This window comes from Vanessa tameamea, chromosome 21 (assembly GCF_037043105.1).
Source record: "Vanessa tameamea isolate UH-Manoa-2023 chromosome 21, ilVanTame1 primary haplotype, whole genome shotgun sequence".
NCBI classification, from domain to species: Eukaryota; Metazoa; Arthropoda; class Insecta; order Lepidoptera; family Nymphalidae; genus Vanessa; species Vanessa tameamea.
Genome location: NC_087329.1, coordinates 1,423,204 through 1,442,249, shown reverse-complemented (window position 1 = coordinate 1,442,249; position 19,046 = coordinate 1,423,204). Strand labels below are relative to the sequence as shown.

Here is a 19,046-nt window from a genome sequence, read left to right as displayed (position 1 = left end):
AGCACTGATCATTTACAGGATTAAATTTAATATGAAGCTATACTAACTCGTTCTAGTTGGGATTCTAAGTTTTTACCGAGAAAAATCGCAAAAAAACATCTGCACCAAGTGTGCAAAGTTCTACTGAATAGTTTTAACTTAAACCAGTTCCAACTAGTTCAAAGGGAAATTTTGACCTAAGGTGAAGTTAAATAAAAGCTTGTAAAATAGCATTAATAAGAAAATATTGTACATAAAAAAAATGTACGTGTAATAAATGTTTATCACGTATATGTTGAACTCTATGTATAGTGACATAAGAGCGCATTTACCTGTTTCATCGCCGATCGCCCAAACGAGCAAGTCGACGCACGCGGAATTCGCCATAACGTTCACTTTGAACTTATTCACAGTCGCGAAGTTACTCTCTCTGTCCTCTTTCTCGGACGCATCGTGGTGCCGACTTTGGAGTTCAGTTTGACCACTCAAGAACAGGCATTTAACGAATTCCTGTCAACGTACAGCAATTATGAGGGTTTGGTTTAAAAATGTAGAGCATTTTTACACGGTCGGACAATCACAGTTAGCCTATTTAAATCGGACGACACACATATATTTTTTTATTAAAAATCTATTAACATATTATAATAATGAGGGTTGCGTTAAAAAAATAGAGCCATTTAACAAGGTCGGACTGCCACAGCTGTTAGAATAGATTTTTTTTTTATGTTGGCAATTGGTTATAGTGGGTTGTAATGTGCTTATGGTGTAAAAATGACAACACATTAATTGGAGTTGGCGATAAATGAAACGAATGAATGGAAAATGAAATCTATAAAATTCATTCCACGACACGAGTTCCCAAAGGAAATTATCCTCGTGCGCTTATTGGTCAATGCGCGTGACCTTCATTGACCATGTCATTTCTTATATTTGTCTTACATACCGGGTTGCATAACTGCATAATATGCGAGAGGAATCCGGCCAAGCGTATCGACCAATAAGGTGCGATTATTTTGTTTTTTAGGAGTCAGTCTCGTGGAATAATAAACTAAATTCATACGCCAAACATTTCTATACATACTTGGCACCGATCTCTTTTTACCTGTACCATACAAGCCCCCTGATGTTGAATGTACAGTAAAACAAAATTATATAAAATTAAAATTTACAAATAAATAAACAACAAAAAAAGTTGTATATATAATATTAAATAAAACAGAGTACGTATATATAAAACAAAAAAAAGAAGAAGAAGATTCTAGAAAAGCTGGAAAAAATAGATTGCAATTATTTACAGAATAACAATTAAGAGAAAATCAATGTTACTATAAGAAAGAGAAAATCTTGTCTCATCTTGTGTTAGACGTTTTAAGAAAATTAAGAAAGGCTAGCGCTAAAATGTTTAATACATTAGAATTAGAAAGAAATATTTATTTCTCATTAAGAATAGTAATTCACTTATACGATAAAACACAATAAATATAACATTAACGCATTGTAAGTAAACGAGAACTCTGCGAGTCATATGTAACAACTTACTTGGACATCTTTAGTAAAAGGGCCAGGTAAATCTTTCTGGTGTTGCAGGATATCTCGTAACAGTGTTACCAGTACCAAATTCAGCGTCTCAGAAAATGATTTGTATGGGAAAACCTGGAATAAAAAAACCATTGATAAGAAATACTAGTCCCTTTCATAGACATTCATTCCCAAATTACTTTTTTTTGGCATACGTACGCGAACAGGCAAATGAGCCACCTGGTGGTTAATGGTAACTCTTGCCCATCGACATTGATGCCGTAAAAAAATAACCATTCCAAAAACATCGGCAATACACCACCGACTTTGGGAACTGAGATGTTTTATTCCTTGTGCCTCTGACATTGGCTCACTCACCCTTCAAACCGGAACACAACAATAACTATTATCGTAACCAGACTGAACACAAAACTCTCCCACCAATAGATGATCGATTAACAATTGAGAAAGGGCAGCTTCATACATACCTGTATTTGACCGGAAGCAAACACATCCTCAGCCTCTTCGTCCAAAAACGACAACAAATCTTTGGTCAGTAGCTTCTTCGCCAGAGACAATATCGACTGGAGATACGTCACGTAGAACTGTACACTAGTTCTCTTCTCTGGCGACTCAGAATACCTCATGTACGGAAACTGGTTGAAACTCGACCCGAATTTGTGGAAAAAATATGTCGTCGGGTCGTATGGGACGGAGCTGTAACTGTGTAAGGATCCTCGTTTTAGTGTTCCGTTCGCACTGTCTACTGTGTCACTACCATTTTCTACTACATTCTCTATGTTAGGATTTAGGTTGCCTGACAGAGACCTTGGAATGATTGGGCGGAACTGATTAAACTTTCTTTTCTTATCCAGGGTGGAATATTCGAAGCTCGGCTCCGGATCCTTTGATTTTACAGGACTGCTCGGCTGCGGGAATAATCGACACAATAGAGGAGGTTCAATTGTTGCATAGCGTCCCATAGACCTGGCCAGTCCTATTAAAATTGGTAGAGTACTCTTACAGAGTTGGAGTTTCGATATATTGTTATAATCTCTGCTTTCGTGACAGTGGATTATGGTCTTTGTGAGGTTTGACATAAGCTCGATTTGGGCTGTGACGATTTCTTCACGCAATCCCGGCTGCTTCGTCGCAACATCCGACAGCAATGTATTTAAACAGAAGCTAAATTTTTCTGACATCGGTATACCTGCAAGTTAGAATGTAAATGTTTATTATAAATTAATCATTACTAAAGTATAAAAACATATTAGCCTATTATATAATATGATATATTTAATTTAAAAATACTTTTAATTATATTTTTATAGACGAACAAATTCTCTTTAAATGAACTTAATATAATGAGGACCCGAAAATGTATTTAAATAGGCGAAAAAATTTTTAATAACACAGCATTATTACGCATTAAAACTAAATTATGAACAATTGCATGTAGGGACTCAGTTTATCGATACCAAAAGGCCCGGGACACATAAATCTTAACCGTTGATTGCGGGTTCAAAACCAGGCAAACATTAACATTACTTGTATTTATAATGAATCTCCCACTCGTCGATGAAGGAAAACACTGAGAATGCACTGAATGCAGCGTCTGATGATATTCTGCCGCATGTGTATTCAAAGCAATCCGCGTTGGAGCAGCGTGGTGGAATAAACTTTAAAATGGCTCGTAAACGGGACAGGATGCATTATGTATAAGAGGATTAAAATATGTTTTTTGAAATCTTCGTCCTTTCATCCCATAGATATGATAGATTAATCGCGACAAAAAAATGAATGTTATTTTTTTCGAATATAAATATAAATATGGACAGTTCAAGGTCTAGTCCTATAAAGGATTATTTTTTTGTATAAGAAGTATAAAACCTAAGAATTATCCTAAGAGTAGAAGAGTTTAAAACTCAGGATTTTCGCCGAAGTGAGAAGTAAGCCCAATAAATTAAAAAACATCAAATAAAATAGTCGGATGGCGTGACGGTAATAACTAAAAAAAAAAATGCTGTCATATGTTTAAAGATATATATTAATGTTAGATTACGACATAAAATATGTTATTACTATAATATCTCTCTGTAAAAACATGTTCAACAGTCCGTGTAATTATATTATTATACGATCATAAATGTACACATAAACGCATTGAAATGACACTCTAGCGAAAATTATTCATTTCCTCCCCCTCTAATGATTCTCCTTTTATATAAACAAACTGGAGACACATTTTTTAATATTATCACTTCACTTCAGCTACAGTGACACCTTTGATTATTTTTTTCTATAAAAAAATATAAATAAAATGTTTAGAATTGCTTGTGTAATGGTTTTAGCGCTAATGTTTGTTGGAAATGTAAGTTTTCATATAATTCACTATTTTTTTTTTATGTGAATTTTTATATTTATTTATAAAGCATTTCTAAAATTAAATGAATGACATTATCAGTAGTGATGTCCAATCGTCGAGGCAATTTTGAATTTCACTGTTGTCTAAATCTTCTATACATAAACAAGCAAAGAAAAAACAGTTCAGTATCCTTTTGTCCAGTTTGTCAAACTATTCTTTTTTTTATTTTTAATTAGATAACTATTGAAGAGCTTTAATTCAATAAAAAAGTTAGGAAAAAAAAGAATAAGATTAGAAAAAAATCGGTTAGGTTTTCCTCAAATTTTCAATAAATATTGTGGTCGAACTTCTAACACTAGCCGACCATTAGTTATCTCGTTATGAAAATTATTAAAATGATAAATTAAATACTTCAGTATTGTTATGTCTGACGACTGTTTAGCCGTGCTTATCATAATTAGACTCATATTTTTAATAGATAATACACTGCAAGAAACTTATAGCACACTTTTAAGACCTGCTGACGATTTGGAGCCAAACCTCATTGGGAACGATTATACTGGCGTGTTTGTTTTCCACCATCGAAACCTCGCAACAAAACGCTAAGTGCAGTAATTATATCCGTTAGACAGTTCTTATAAATAATGTGTAAATTAGCTCTTACGGCACCCACGAAACAGGGTTACTATTCTGCTTTGGCGGAAATAGCGAGAGAATACGATAAGCTAAATTATAAAAACGTCATTCGAATTATAATTTCAAAGACAACATTTTAGCTCCAATAAGATAGACTGAGAGTGCGGTCTGAGTCACATCCTATAACATTATTGTCTAGAACTGATGAATATTTTTTTTTCTTAATTTCAGAGCCAACAGACTCCGGCCCCACAAGGTGAGACGCAAATTATTACAAATGCTTCAACCATTTATTTCACAAACAAGAGGCCAGAGTTCTTTCATGAACGGTTTCATAGACTCACAAAATAAAGTCAAGCAGTTATGTTTACAAACACTTAAAGCAGAATCAACATGTTGGATATGTTGGAGAAAAATAATTTTTGAAATTAATTATTATGAATATTTTCATAATTTTTCTTCTAAAGTGATAGATACTCCATGTGTAGATGCGACCTAAATCCGAATTTATTAATTGAATAGACTGTCTGTAAGTGTGAATAGAACCCTTTTTTTCCCTAATAGCCAATCGAATCTTAAAAAGTCTTTAGGGATGAGTGAAAAAAAAGCTGATAGTTTGGTAAAACCAAAACTAATTTTATAATTTTTAATTTAACCAGGTGGCGGTGCTGATGCCGGTTTTGGAGGTATGTTGATATTTTAACTCATGATAACAATAAAAACACTGAGGGTGTTTACACACGGGACCGCAAATGAAGCGTCAGGAATGAATTCTCTCAGCGGCCGAATATTAGCTCAAATATAAAATCGCGTTTACAAATACAAGGATTACGAAAGAAGCATCACGGCATACTCACCCGTGTATACCTTTTACTACGCATTATATGCTAATTTGTATTGTTAAAATTACTCGTAAGGTGATTTTAATTTCACGCCACATGACACCAGCATGTATTGAACGAAAATCTGCTACAGTTTTATTCACTAATCCACATTGAGACTGTTGTAGAATTAGCTCCAAACTACTCCTCAAAAGGAGGCCTAAGCCTTGCAGTAGACCTATTTACATGCTTTTAGGTAACCATAACATACGCCTTGCCCTTAATATTATTGTAATAAATATCATCAATCCTCTTTATGAAATGCAATTTTTTTTTATAGGAGGATTCCAAGCTGGCGCTGGTGGTGGTGTTGGAGGTAAACAAAAAAACACGACAAAATTAGAAAAAACAATCACATTAATTCTTATTCAAGTAAATAAAAAAAAATCAAGCTAAAGCGAAGCTTATATATAAATTATGTATCTTTTATGTATTGTCTTGATGTTAATTAAAAATTCTTGGCTGTTAAAACACAACTTCCGTGAATCTTCACAAAAAAAAAAAAAACATATAATAACGACGATATTTTATTGCTCGGAGATGTAATGATACTTTTGCCATCTTATATTGTTTCAGCTGGCGGATCTGATGGCCAACCTGGTGGTGGCGCAAGTGGTAATCATTTTAAATTCAATTATTTTAAAGGGAACCGTGATGGACTAGTCCTTATAAAAATTTAATCCTTATCGACGATTTTAGTTGAACCCGGGGCTATCAACACTAAATTCATAAGCTTAAATTGTACTTTTGATATATCTCGTGCTCGGCGATGATTCCTTCATCATGTGGAAATATGCTCGTGGTGGATGAGAATGTATACACATACTGCCACGTGTATACACCAACCTGCATTGGAGCAGCGTGGTGGAGTAAGCACCAAACCTTCTCAAAAGCTGTCCTTTGCCCAGCAGTGGGACATAAACAAGCTGTTACTACTTTCAATAAATACTATAAGCTGACTAAATGACAACATCTAGACAAAAAAGTGTTTTAATATTGCAGGTGGTGCAGGATTTAGTATGGGAGCCGGTGGCAATGCAGGAGCTGGAGCTGGAGGTGGAAAGTAATACCTTATATCATATTGGGCACAGTGTACTAATAAACCAATGTAATTATTTAATAAAAATGATATCATGTAAAATATAAACCTATTAATTAAACTCTTAAAAAAATAAGGATTTAGAGTTGCTATTTTGACTGTATAAAATTAATTTTTACAATACCTACTGTGATTTCAGAATATTAAATGATCAATAATATTTGTAGTTTTTCATTTACCTATTAAAAAAAGGTTATCTTCACATACAAATATATGATCTAGAGTCTAAATTTTAGTCTATGCGCAAGGTTGGTAAGCACACCCTCTCCCCATGCCATCAAAGGCATCATCGGAGCTAGGCATTGGTGGGCTGCATAGCCTGTTCGACCTTCGAGCCGACACGGTAGTGTATCCCTCAAGAGAGATACAAATTTTTAGTGGGTATTATAGCACACTCGATGCCGGTGAGCCCCACATACCCCTTCCAACCAAAGCTTCTCGTGTTGGAGACATGTCAATTCGAGTTATCTAAAAGTTTTTTAAAAAAAAACAGTAAAACATGCAAAGGCTGTTTCAAATTTAAAATCAAAATATTCTTTATTCATGTAGACTCATTAAAGCACTTATGAATCATCATGTTACAGTGTTGAATTGAATGTAAAGTTACCACTGGTTCGGAAAGTACCAAGAAGAACCAGCAAGAAAGTCGGAAACTAGGTGTTATCATTATATTATATATAGTTTACCTTTCCTCCTTTTCTCTTTACAATGGCTGTCACCGTTTCTTTCGAAAATATCTATATTAGTGTGAATATATATACTTAGTTTTATTGTAAACATATTGCAAAGTACACCTACCTTATTCAAAACATCCTGAAGGAGGTCTTATAGCTGACAACTAAATATGAACCACCAGTATAAACCACAGACCAAAGAACTCAATGTATATATTTAAATAGCCTTAGTATATGATAAAATGTTAACTTACGATCACCATTCTTGATTCGACACATTGGCTCTTCAAATTGTGCATTTGTAAGACACTTGAGTACTTTTAGGAAATATGGTAGTAGCTTGTCTTGGTGCTGAAGGCCACTTTGTAGGAAATAAATGCCTAGAGCTATGTTGGCTTCTTGATTGCGTGGTGTCACAACAAATGATGAACTTGCTTGTGGGCACAGCATGAATAGTGTATTCACCTGAAAAATACATAACAAAATTTAAAGATAATTATTGTTTTAGAAACAGTGCTAATGTAAATTCTTTTGTATAATATTAATCATCAATTTTATAATTGATAACATCTAATCGTTAATGTCAATATATAGTATAATAATAGATAGTTTTCTTAATGAATTATAACTAATTTTATCAATACCATTCTGGTGCATGTTGTTTTATCTAGGAATATATTTAAACACTTAATACTAAATTCAAATTCTTATATTTTAACTCTACTTCTGTCCTGTTCTGTATATACCTGAACTTCTACACCATACACTGATTCTGATTACATTTTTGTGTGTATTTGATGGATGGTTTAGATAGGACCTGGTAGGTGGTACCGAAATTTTGAAGGAAATAAAATTTATATTACAATAAATAAAAAATTACAAAGTTGTGTTAAGTTGATATAGAGATATGTTCTACATTATGAAAATCTCTGTCTTGTACTTAGCAGTGAAGTAAAACATTCTGAGGAAATCTATATGTGTCAAATTAATTTCTAGCCCTAAAGAAGATTTTTACCCAGCAGTGGGAATTTTACACGCCAATATTAGTAATTAGTTCTTTACAAAAAAGTACCAAAATTCTTTATCTCAGAAATAGTAAAGCTTGTCTTAAGATTAAGGAAGATGTCCCAAAATCAAGATATAAGCTATCAAAAAAATCAAAACAATTTTCATTCATTTAACAAACTACATTAAGTGAAGCTACCACTGGTTCAGAATGCAGATTCTAGCGAGAAGAACTGGCAAGAAACACAGTCATTATTCTTTTTTTTTCAACATTTAAAAATCAAGCTTTTAAAGCTCTTCGTATTATATACAGTTGGTATATTTAAAGCTCTTTTATATTAATTAAGTATATAAGTATGAACCAAGTATACGTATACTTTGTACTATTTTTGACTTTATTTACTATATATGTGTTTAAACAACATTAATTTGCTCTAATTTAAGTTAGAAGACAGGGAAAGTTGACCCTGACTAAGGCAGGATGACGATAACATAGCTTATGTCACTGTTTACTTGATGAGGTCATATTTATTAAGGTTTTACTCTTTTAAAACGTACTAGAGTACTTTAATTAAATTTTTTATTGAAATCATAATGTAACAATATTCGTAATGCATCCGATCGACGATTTCGTAATGCCAACTAATAATAAACAAGATTATATTTGATGTTTTGCAACCAACCTTCTCCCATGGTGTAGGATTTATACAGGAAAGACATCTTGCCAAATGTTGGACTGTCTCCCTAAAGAATTCGTTTTCGTCCATCATTTTATGTTTTATTTACTCACTGAATTAATCATTTTCTAATTATGATATTAGAAAAACATTCGATCGAACGACTATCTGTCATAAGTCACTTTTTGATTTGATTTTGACAGTTTGTCAATATTAAATTTGGCGTTTTGTTTCACGGCGCTGAACTACAGTTTTATGCATTACAAATATAATTACTTAGGCAATATGTTTTATGAACTAGACATAGGGAATTTTAAATATCAGATGCAATTATTAACACACGTAACGAGAAAGAGAAAAAATCTACGAAATAACGTTGTATAAGTAATAAAAGTATAAAAAATAACGATGAAGTTATCAACTCGTTCCAGTGGAAAAAATATGTATAAATGGTACAAAAAATGAAATTACAGATCTGGATATGAATACGGATGTATAATATAGTATGGGTTTCCGATAAGGTTAAAATTTCGGAATATTTGATTGCTTATAGAATAATATTAGGTAAATATATTTATTAGAATTACAATATTAAACAAATCAATTTTATTCAATTAAACTTCACAACGAAGCGTTTTTGAATCGTCGATATTAAAATACTACCTCCGTTTTGGAAAGCAGCCTCCAGCGAGAAGAAACGGCAAGAAACTCGCATTAGTTGCTCTTTTCAAATAAACAGATTTACAATGCTGTTTTTTTACAATAATTAGTGTCCTGTGATGGAACCCGAGCCTAAAACCAGACTTTTTTTTTCTAAAAAGTACTCTTTTAATGAATAATAAGACTTATTTATTAATTTAGTCTTAATAAACTTTTTAAATTTTGTAAATGGTAAATTGGTTACATTTCCCGGTATCTTATTATATATGCGTATACCATTGCGCATAAACGTTTTCTTTACCGTATGTAAACGCAAAGTAGGGGTTACTAGTTTATTATTTCTCTTCTTTGCCTCGCGAAGTTTAATTTTGTAAATAAAAGTAGACAGTACTCTCATTGTGGCTTAATTTATTAACCCAAGACGTTGCGCCAAAGTGTACATGAGGCTTAAAACCGATTTTTTTTTTTTAAAACATATGATTGATACCATTAGTGACGTTACTTCATATTTTTCGTATTTGGCCGCCCAATTGACTTCTACTAAAACTTCTATATCTTCCAACCGAGCATGACTATAGGTATAAATATACATACGCAACGCAAAATCTTCCAAGTATTACTAGTAACATATTCTGGACATACATATTTAATTTCGCAGTTTACACAGGTGGGGGATATGTAATAACAATACAATTGAGAAAGTTTATAAAAAATACGAAATACGTTTTATTTAATTTAATATCCATAACAAGAAACGAATTACATTAAATTTATTTCATTATAAAACAGTGACGTCAACAATCGTAAAAAAAATAAAATTTAATCATTGAACACATTGGAAACATCTTATTTTACTTGAATGTCATATTTTTATCACTGTACTGTAATTTGATAAGTTTACGGCTCCTTGTAGCGTTTTCTTTTGAAGATTCTGAAATAATAAATAAAGTATTATTTTAACAAAATAACGCTCACCAATAATTAACTAAACTGTGGAAAGATACAAAAAAAATTCAAGGCAAAAACTATTTGTTATAAAATATCCTCTTATGATGCGAAATTGTTTAATATTTAAAATATTTGGTATTGCTGGTTTTATTGGAGAGTAGATGAGGATTCTAAGTCATGTAACAAAATTAAGTACAAATTATAATACTAAGAAAATTGTTAAGAATTATACCTTCTTGAAAATATTTGCCATAAGTAAATTAGTTTTTTTTATGTTCTCCTTTCTAATTTCTTCTTTCTTATGGACAACTTCAGGTAGTGACTTATAAATTTTCTCTGAGTGCTTTTTCATTTCACGTTCACTGATAAATTTTGGTGCAACTGAAAATAAAATATTATTTAAACAAAATCAATTATTACCAATTATTTTTTCTGCCGAGTGAGCTTGTACAATTTTAGGCAGGAAACCAATGTCTATGTGCAGTTGTGCTTTCTTATAGGTGGTCCATTAACTTGTCTACCTGTCGACTATACAATTTTAAAATAAACTTCATAGGGCACCTATTGTTATGCCTGTCTTTCTAAACAAGGTAGGCTGAGTGGCAATATCTGATGGTAAGTAATCCTCTCGCCAGTCGACATTGTCACTGTTAGAAATAGATGTTTAATACGTCAATAAACCTCAAAACTTTGAACCTAAGATGTTATCCCTTATGCATGTAATTAAACTAAGTATTGCTGTTTTTATATTGAAAAAAATAGATAATAAACCTAGGCTTCAAATACCTTTTTTTCGCCGTAGTTCATGACCCAGTAATTTGGCGAAATTCTTCAAATCAGTCTCATTTAGACCACTCAATGCCTGTGCTCGGTCCAACTGCAATGACAGCAGTTGCCGCTTGGCAGAGCGTTCACTGGCTCTGTAATTATTAAAGGATAATATTTTGTTTTAGAAAATTAATAATAATAGCAGTTTAAATAAGGTCGTTAAAGACGCTACCAAGCCCATTGTAGTTATATTGAACAATTTGATGACTTTTGCTTTTGTTAGTATAATTAAAATTTTTCTAAAGTAATTATACTTGAGTCGGGACCAAATTTTTAAATAGTGTAGGAGTTACACAAAGTGCATTTGATAGTTTTGGAAGCGATTCCGAATCACACTTTTATCTGCAATATTTAATGTGTTAATTATCAAGGATGACGTGATAAATTTAATGCTTGTACAGTCGTGATAAATCGAATTTATTATGTCATTATACACATTTTGGCCTTCTCAAAGAGGAAATTTGTCAATCATGACTGTGGCTAGGTCCCGTCGAGTGCCCTAATGGTTCAATAACATAATATATACTGGGAAACAATTTAAATATTTACCATGTAAAATAGCATATTCAACGGACTCACCAATCCTTGTTACTTCATTTTGTACACAATGAATGTATGGATCAATACATGGATTACAATTGTTTATTGGTACACCTATAAATGCAATTATTTGTAATTCAAATCAAATAATAAAAACTATTTAATATCGAATATCTAAATGTCAGAAGAATGATAATACCTTTGTAACACATATTGCAAGCTTCTGTACAAGGGTTAGGTGTACACGACGGGTTGTGAACAAGTATCATATTCAGCCGAGGTTTATCACATTCACTTGGTCTAATGTAAGAAAAATTGGTGAGTTCTATGGACTTACATGGTTTTATGTGAATGTAGTAAGAATACAAATAAATTACCTAGTTTCGTTGATCAACTTCAAGCAATGTTGACGCTTCGAACACTTCTCTACAAAGTCGGGACGATTTCTTTCTAAATATTCCCTTACAGTGTATGCATTAGTCTTCCTCAGAAATTCGTCCGTGCTAGATATCTCGCTATCATTCGGCAAACTTCTTGATCGGTAATTCTTAGATCTCGGGCTGCAGTGGAGCATATCCTTTTCAATTTTCGTGGCCACTTCTTTAAAGAGCAAATTTTCTACCTTCCGTTTCGACGGTACTTTTACGATTATATTTTGCAACTTATGACGTTTATTATCACAAGTTACCTCTTCACTGACCACACTGTCTGATGTCTGTATAATCAAGTTGTACGCGACGCATTTTTTCTTTTTTTCACCGGATTTTCTTGCTTTGTGGTTTTTACATTTATGCCCCTTACACGAGCAATGGTGCACACGTCGACATTGGTCACAGTTAATAGAAGTACTGCTCGAAGCTTCGCACTTCTTTTCTTTACCATGAGATTTGCAACGCTTCTGATGATATTTTTCGCATTCCTTTTTTATTTTATTCAATATTTTACAAGTTACCGAATCAGACGATGTACTCGGTAATTCAGTTGAAATAGGGGAATCTGAAGAAGTTGTACACGATTTGTAACATTTCGACTTTTCTGTGGATAACTGTACGCCTTTATCCACAAAAGTCTTTCTTGGAGATAATTTGTAAGACTCTTTAGCTAAAAACTTGTTATTGGAATCACATGCTGACGAAGATGACGTTTTATTTCCGTCTTGATCTGTGGTTTCATCTGTGTCTAAGAGATAATTTAGAAATGTAATAATTTCACGAAAACATTTCTTTCTTTTAGTTTTTTCAATATCTTTCTTAGAATATCGTCTCGTTATATCTTGTATTATATCAAGTATGGGATCTTTAGAGGTTGACGATTTGGTATCATTATCGGTATCACTATTAGAACTTTTTAACGGTATCCCTTCTTCCGTTTCAGAACTTGATTTGCTTTTCTTAGTGTCTATTGATTTTAAAGAGTTTTTTTCCGAACAAATAACTTGAGCTTTATCTCTACAATCCATTGTGGATATAGATTTTGATTGCATTTGGGATATCAGCGCAATATTTGGTTGTATTTCTGCATCTTTTATGACTTGATTGTTAATTGGAGTAAATGTTACATGACAACATTTCTCCATTTTGCCGGTGTCTGTATTAGAACGAAGTAAGGGTTTCTGAATATTTCTTTTATCGTTTGTTGGAAAAGTATTGTATTTGCAACAATCAGTGGGACACGTATTAACCGAACAAGGTTTAGGGAACGTAGTATGTTCTTGTGTATTCGTGGCAATATTTTCGCAAACTGAAATTTTATTTTCACAGCATGCTGTATCAATCTTTGTTTGTTCATAAAACTCATCAAATATATTTGCATTACATGACTGTACTCCTTTCGAACACTCTTCTTGTAGTGACGTATAATTTTCAACGATATTATTTTTATCTGTCTCAGTTCCCGTACATACAAATTTTGTGTTATACTTTAAATCATTTTGCGTTGTATCTTTCGTAAATAAATTGTCATCCTTTCCAGATCCTAAGCTAACTTTTAGAGTCATATTTGTGCCTTGAATTGGAATGGTAAAATTGTTAGAACTCTGTTTATCCATATGAACAGGTATAACATTATTAATATCAACAGACGATTGAATTTCTTTATCGTATTTTTCAACAGTATTCGTAGATTGTTCTTTAACATTGACACATACACATTTGGATGATTCTTTTTCATATATAGCATTACTCTCCGCAGAACTACTACCACTTTTAAATTCGGTTTGTTTCTGGATACTACTAGACTGTGAAACTTCTTTGAATTTTTCACTTATTAATTCAACACAATTTTTATCATTAATTATGTTTATATCAGACAATGAAGGATCAGATATTTTTGGATCAATGCTTATTTCAGTTTGTATACATCGAGTAGCCTCATGTATATATTTATTAGTCCTTCCATTTAACGGATCTATCGTAGTTTGTATATTATCAAGCTTTTTGTTACCATATTTTTCTCCAGTCGAAGTCGAATCTAAACTTTGCTCACTAGATTTACTTCGAAGTTTAATCGGTAAGTTGAGATTTGTTTGTGATGATTTTGATGTCTGATTATTTAAACTAATATTGTCTTTAATAATTAAACACTTTTTCTCACAATCTTCACTATTGAATGTTGATATTTTCTGACGAGGTGAGGTAGAATTACTAGAAAACTGTTCACTCACAGTATTAGATACTTTTGGTGTTAAGTTATCACCCAAGTTTAGGTACTTATTGGTCAGTCTTGAACATTTATAAATAAGTATATTTTCAGGTACTTTTTGCGTTCCTTCGTCTCCAGTGCAGACACAAAAATATTTAATATCATCATTTGCACAATCAGATACAATATGAGTTTTAGTCTGAGGTCTTTTACATTTATCACATTTGTGTTGGCATAATTTTTCACTTATCTCCTTATACTCTTGTGGCGAACTTTGTGTAGCTTTTGTATCAGGACAGATATCATCTTTACTTTTTATATTTACTTGTACTGCACTATCTAAGACTCCGATTCGCGAATGTGATGTGTGATAAGGACAACAACAATAGTGCCTCTCAGCTCTATGGTAACAATCTTTGGCACTATCAACTTTGTTTTGTGATTTTTTATTTTCGTTTGATCTCTTCGTGTAATTATCAGAGTTACCAGATGACAGAGTAAAAACAGAATGACTTCTTTGTTTTCGTAAAGAATTATAATTGTCTAAATTCATATTCGAATTGGATCCACCCTCTAATTTACTGGCATCGCCTGATCCATCGTCGTAATTGTTTCTCACTAAATCATTCATTAAGTCTTTCAAATTATTTTTTCTCCTTTCAGCTTGAGTTACAACATTGAATGCAAGATCGGAACTTACAAGTTTTTGCTTAAGAAATATTTCTTTGTCCTTTAAATGTTTTTTGTAATTCTCTTCTCTCTTCAACGCATCTAAGTACTTTTTATATAATACCTCTGATGAAGTTTTATCAATTCCATTATTTGATAAATTTTTATTTTTATTGGATATCTCTGAATCTGTATTAGACAAGTCAACTGCCTTTTTGGTACAAGCGATAGGTGTTTCAATCTTCGAAAGAACAGGTAAATTAGGGACACTCTGAGAGGTTGATGCTATTGCACTAGCATTAAATTTGTCCATGCGTAAAATAGATTTCTTTGGTTTGGCTGATTTGGATTTAGTGGCAGTGTTATTTGCATCTGAGGTACTAGAAGTTGTATGAGTGAGATCATGTAAATCTATTTTTTTACTATCAAAACTTAAGCCTGACAAAAATTCCGCTGAACTATCATCATCTTTATATTTTGTTTTAATAAGTCTCTGGACAACTTCCTTAATTAGTTTTTTTTTTAGTGTTGAATCTTCAAATCGATGTTCTAGAGCTTTTTTGAGTATATCAATGCCTGTTTCTAAATCTTTTGTAAAAGAATATTTGATTGTTTTACTTGAGTCAGTTGTAAGTCCGGCACTTGATTCTAGACTAGATTTATTTCCATAGTCATTATTGTTTTTATTCAGTTCATTCATTTGATTTTGATTGTAAATATGACCTGGCATATATTCAAAACTCTCTGCTTCTGATAGCTGTTCTGTACTTTTTTCAAGTGGAACATATTTTCTTTCAGTGGCTAAACTTTTTCTTCTTTGCTGCCGTTTTATTCGCATAACTTTCTTTTTTCGTGTTTTTTTCTTTAAAGTGTTCAAACTGATTAGAACAGGAATTGTTTTGGCATGTTGTTCTTTGAAATCACTAGAACTGCTTGACTTCTGTTTATTTTTATTCAAAGTCGTTTGTATCTTTTTATCAATTGTAGCTTGAGGTGTTACCTCAGTTTCGACTGAAACTTTTTCTGGACTTAAAGTTACATTTTTCGAAACATTTTCAATACTAATACCTCCATCTTTTTCAACATTGAAAGATATATGTTTTGTCAAATTTACATTTATAGGTTGCCGATTATTGTCAGAGTTTTGAGAGATATTAAGATTAACCGAATCAATATCTCTGTTATATATTTTTGTTGTTTTCTTAGCAAAACCTTTTTTGTTTTTTGCTTTATTGTCATTAACATCAAGAGGTGTTGATTGTGCAGTTGGCATTCCTAAATCTGAGTCTTGCTTTGTATCATTATTTGAGTATTGTTGCTGCAATGCCATCCGCTCTATTGTGCTTAAACTTGATGCTGAATTCTTTCTATCACTTGCATTGGCATAACCAACATCTGCTAAGGAATCCCATTCAAGTTTTCTTTGAGATGTAATACTGCTGGTTGGTGAATGTGGCTTATTTATTGAAGTATCCAATGTGCCATCAACAGCTGAAAGAACATTATAAAATACTTAATTAAATGATTTACCTATAGTTTATTCCAACGACAAGAGTATCAAACCCAAATGAACAATATTTGGTATTAAATTGACACACTATATTTGGCAGAAAGCTTGAACAATCTATGATGTTGTTATAGATTTGACACAGTTGACTCAACTGTAATTTTGAATTGAATCGTCATTTAACAAACTATTTAAAGTAAAGCTACCATCAATAAGAATGGAAGGATATTTGACCATCAATAAGAAAGTGTAATGCTTCTATGTTGAATAAAGGAATTTGAGTTTGAGTTTGAGTACCACCGTTTCGGAACGTAGATTCTACCCAGAAGAACCAGCAAGAAACTCAGTAGTTACTGTTTTTCAACATCTAAAAATACAGTCAGTTAAATACAATTATATATGTATGTTATGTCTCCTGCCTGGAAGTCAACAAGCATTAACTCCACGCTTTTTTATCATCTATATAATCTTGTATCGAATAATATGCTTTTATATGCCTTTGAAAATAAAATTAAAGTCTTTTTGAGTAGGTAAGTAGAAAATTGTTGTATTGTAAAAAAATATATACATCAAGAACAGTTTTTAATACAGCACAGGTATTAGATAATCATGGTGAATATGCAAATCTAAGGCTTGTTTTCTTTATTCCTTCTTCGATTTGAATTGACTATAATAAGCATTATTAAGATTTGTTGAAAAATTGTGTTTCATGAACATGTCTTATTCTACTCATTGTTTAATGCATTTACCAGTCTCGACTTTGCAAAGGTAAAATAAGGATTATGTATATGTAAGGATATGTATTATGTACAATTTTTTTAATCAACAAGCAATAATTTTTAACTAACTGATCTATGCACACTTACTGTGCTTGGTATAACATGCTCTGCATATATTTTCATTATTTTATATAAATGTCTAATATTTCTAAAATTACTGGTCCAAGTTGCAAAGTGTAAGGGCAATATTTATCTAGAACACACTTGTTAAAAATAAGTTATACTTTATTAAAGATAGGTAAATACTGACTTTTCTATTTGACTGTTTTGTAGGTCTCTAAAATAAACATTTAGAAAGAGAATAGACTATAATACTAACTACTATATAAAAATATGAAACTTGAAATTAATTGCATGTAACAATTTTTATTATCTTGTAAGTATTTTAATTATGTATAAGTGTTCTAGTCCTCTATCATAATAAAAAATATGCAACCTCCTACATCCTCAGTATTTAACGAAGTAAAATTTCTGTTCTGATTCTTGCAATACTTAGAAGATACTTTAGAATCATTGAATCTGTTACATTGATGAATATATGTTATAAGATACAATATCAAATACTTACATTTATGGGAATACATATCTTCTGATTTAATAGATTCATTATCTGATAATCTAGACACATCCGGTGCTGCTTCATCTTTTATAATCGGTGGAGACTCTGAATCACTTTTAAAGTTTTTATAATCGTTCTGAAAATTTATTGAACTATATTTAAATGAATAATTTAAATCTAAAACTTTATAAAAATAACATGTTTAAATCATTAATTAAGTCAGAACATTAATATTTTCGTTTCTAAAAGTATGTTTGCTTTACTTAACATAGAAAACGTTTTTAGAAAGTTTTGATATAATTTTTTATTTGCAATTTACTAAACATGAAAATATTACTAAAATCTATCTATAGCAAACCTTTGAGGTGGAGGGCTCAGGAATAGAGCACTTTATAGAAATTCGACAAAGTTCAGCGGACGATTCACTTTTTTTCTCTCCAGAATCCGAAGAATCAGCCTGAGATTTCATCTTTCTCCAAAACAAACTCGTTGGGTCTCTTATATCACTTTGGGCTGTAGATAGAGAAAAAAAATGTTCTAAATCTCTCTTTCTTCCAAATTTTTTGTAGTAATCTATAATCAAATTGTTGACTGCCGATTGGGATCCCTCAATAGAATTATTCGAATGACCTACATACTCCGATCCATCAGTTTCCATAGTTTAAAATTTACAATATAAAATAAAAATGTTCAAAACTAAATAATATTAACATTGCGATATAGTTTCTATGTTTTAACAAGTAATAAAAGTATGATAAATTTCATTAAGGCCTCTTTAATTTTCGATTGACGTTAATATTAACGATATTTTGATAAACAAAACAAGTTCAAAAATGTTTTTTTTTTAATACTATAATTTCGGCTTGGGATCAAGTCTTTTGTCAAAAAAATATTAATGGCAAAATATAAAAGGATTATGGATCTAAGAGGTGATACAAAAAAAATAATGAATTTTAAATTGTACAATATAATATACAGACGAATGTAATAATTTGCATTATATTTATAGGTTGTAAAAGTAAATGTCAGTATGTCAGATAATTGTCATTTTCATTTTGACAACTAATATTTTAATCTTT

General features: G+C 31.7%; 2 protein-coding genes across 4 annotated transcripts in view; both read right to left on the bottom strand.

Moving 5' to 3' along the window:
- The window catches only part of Pi4kiiialpha (Phosphatidylinositol 4-kinase III alpha), a 33,286-nt gene extending 24,282 nt beyond the window's left edge, over nucleotides 1-9,004 (bottom strand). For 2 of the 3 annotated variants that reach the window (XM_026634986.2, XM_026634987.2), the window contains exons 1-5: nucleotides 8,844-9,004; nucleotides 7,410-7,620; nucleotides 1,989-2,710; nucleotides 1,522-1,635; nucleotides 312-489 (exon numbers count right to left, since the gene is read on the bottom strand). In XM_026634986.2, the coding sequence (XP_026490771.1) occupies nucleotides 312-489; nucleotides 1,522-1,635; nucleotides 1,989-2,710; nucleotides 7,410-7,620; nucleotides 8,844-8,930 (1,312 nt within the window). In that variant the 5' untranslated portion in view covers nucleotides 8,931-9,004. Of the gene's footprint in view, nucleotides 1-311; nucleotides 490-1,063; nucleotides 1,103-1,521; nucleotides 1,636-1,988; nucleotides 2,711-7,409; nucleotides 7,621-8,843 lie in introns of all 3 variants that reach the window. The other variant, XM_064218353.1, reaches the window with a different exon arrangement.
- A 1,195-nt stretch (nucleotides 9,005-10,199) lies between these two features.
- Nucleotides 10,200-18,796, bottom strand: LOC113396889 (uncharacterized). The gene is made up of 6 exons (XM_026634971.2): nucleotides 18,326-18,796; nucleotides 17,977-18,103; nucleotides 12,191-16,613; nucleotides 11,232-11,365; nucleotides 10,678-10,826; nucleotides 10,200-10,428 (listed from the first exon to the last, which is right to left on the bottom strand). The coding sequence occupies exons 1-6, from the start codon at nucleotides 18,623-18,625 to the stop codon at nucleotides 10,360-10,362; spliced, it is 5,202 nt and encodes a 1,733-aa protein (XP_026490756.2). The 5' UTR covers nucleotides 18,626-18,796; the 3' UTR covers nucleotides 10,200-10,359.
- Between the last annotated feature and the right edge of the window lie 250 nt (nucleotides 18,797-19,046).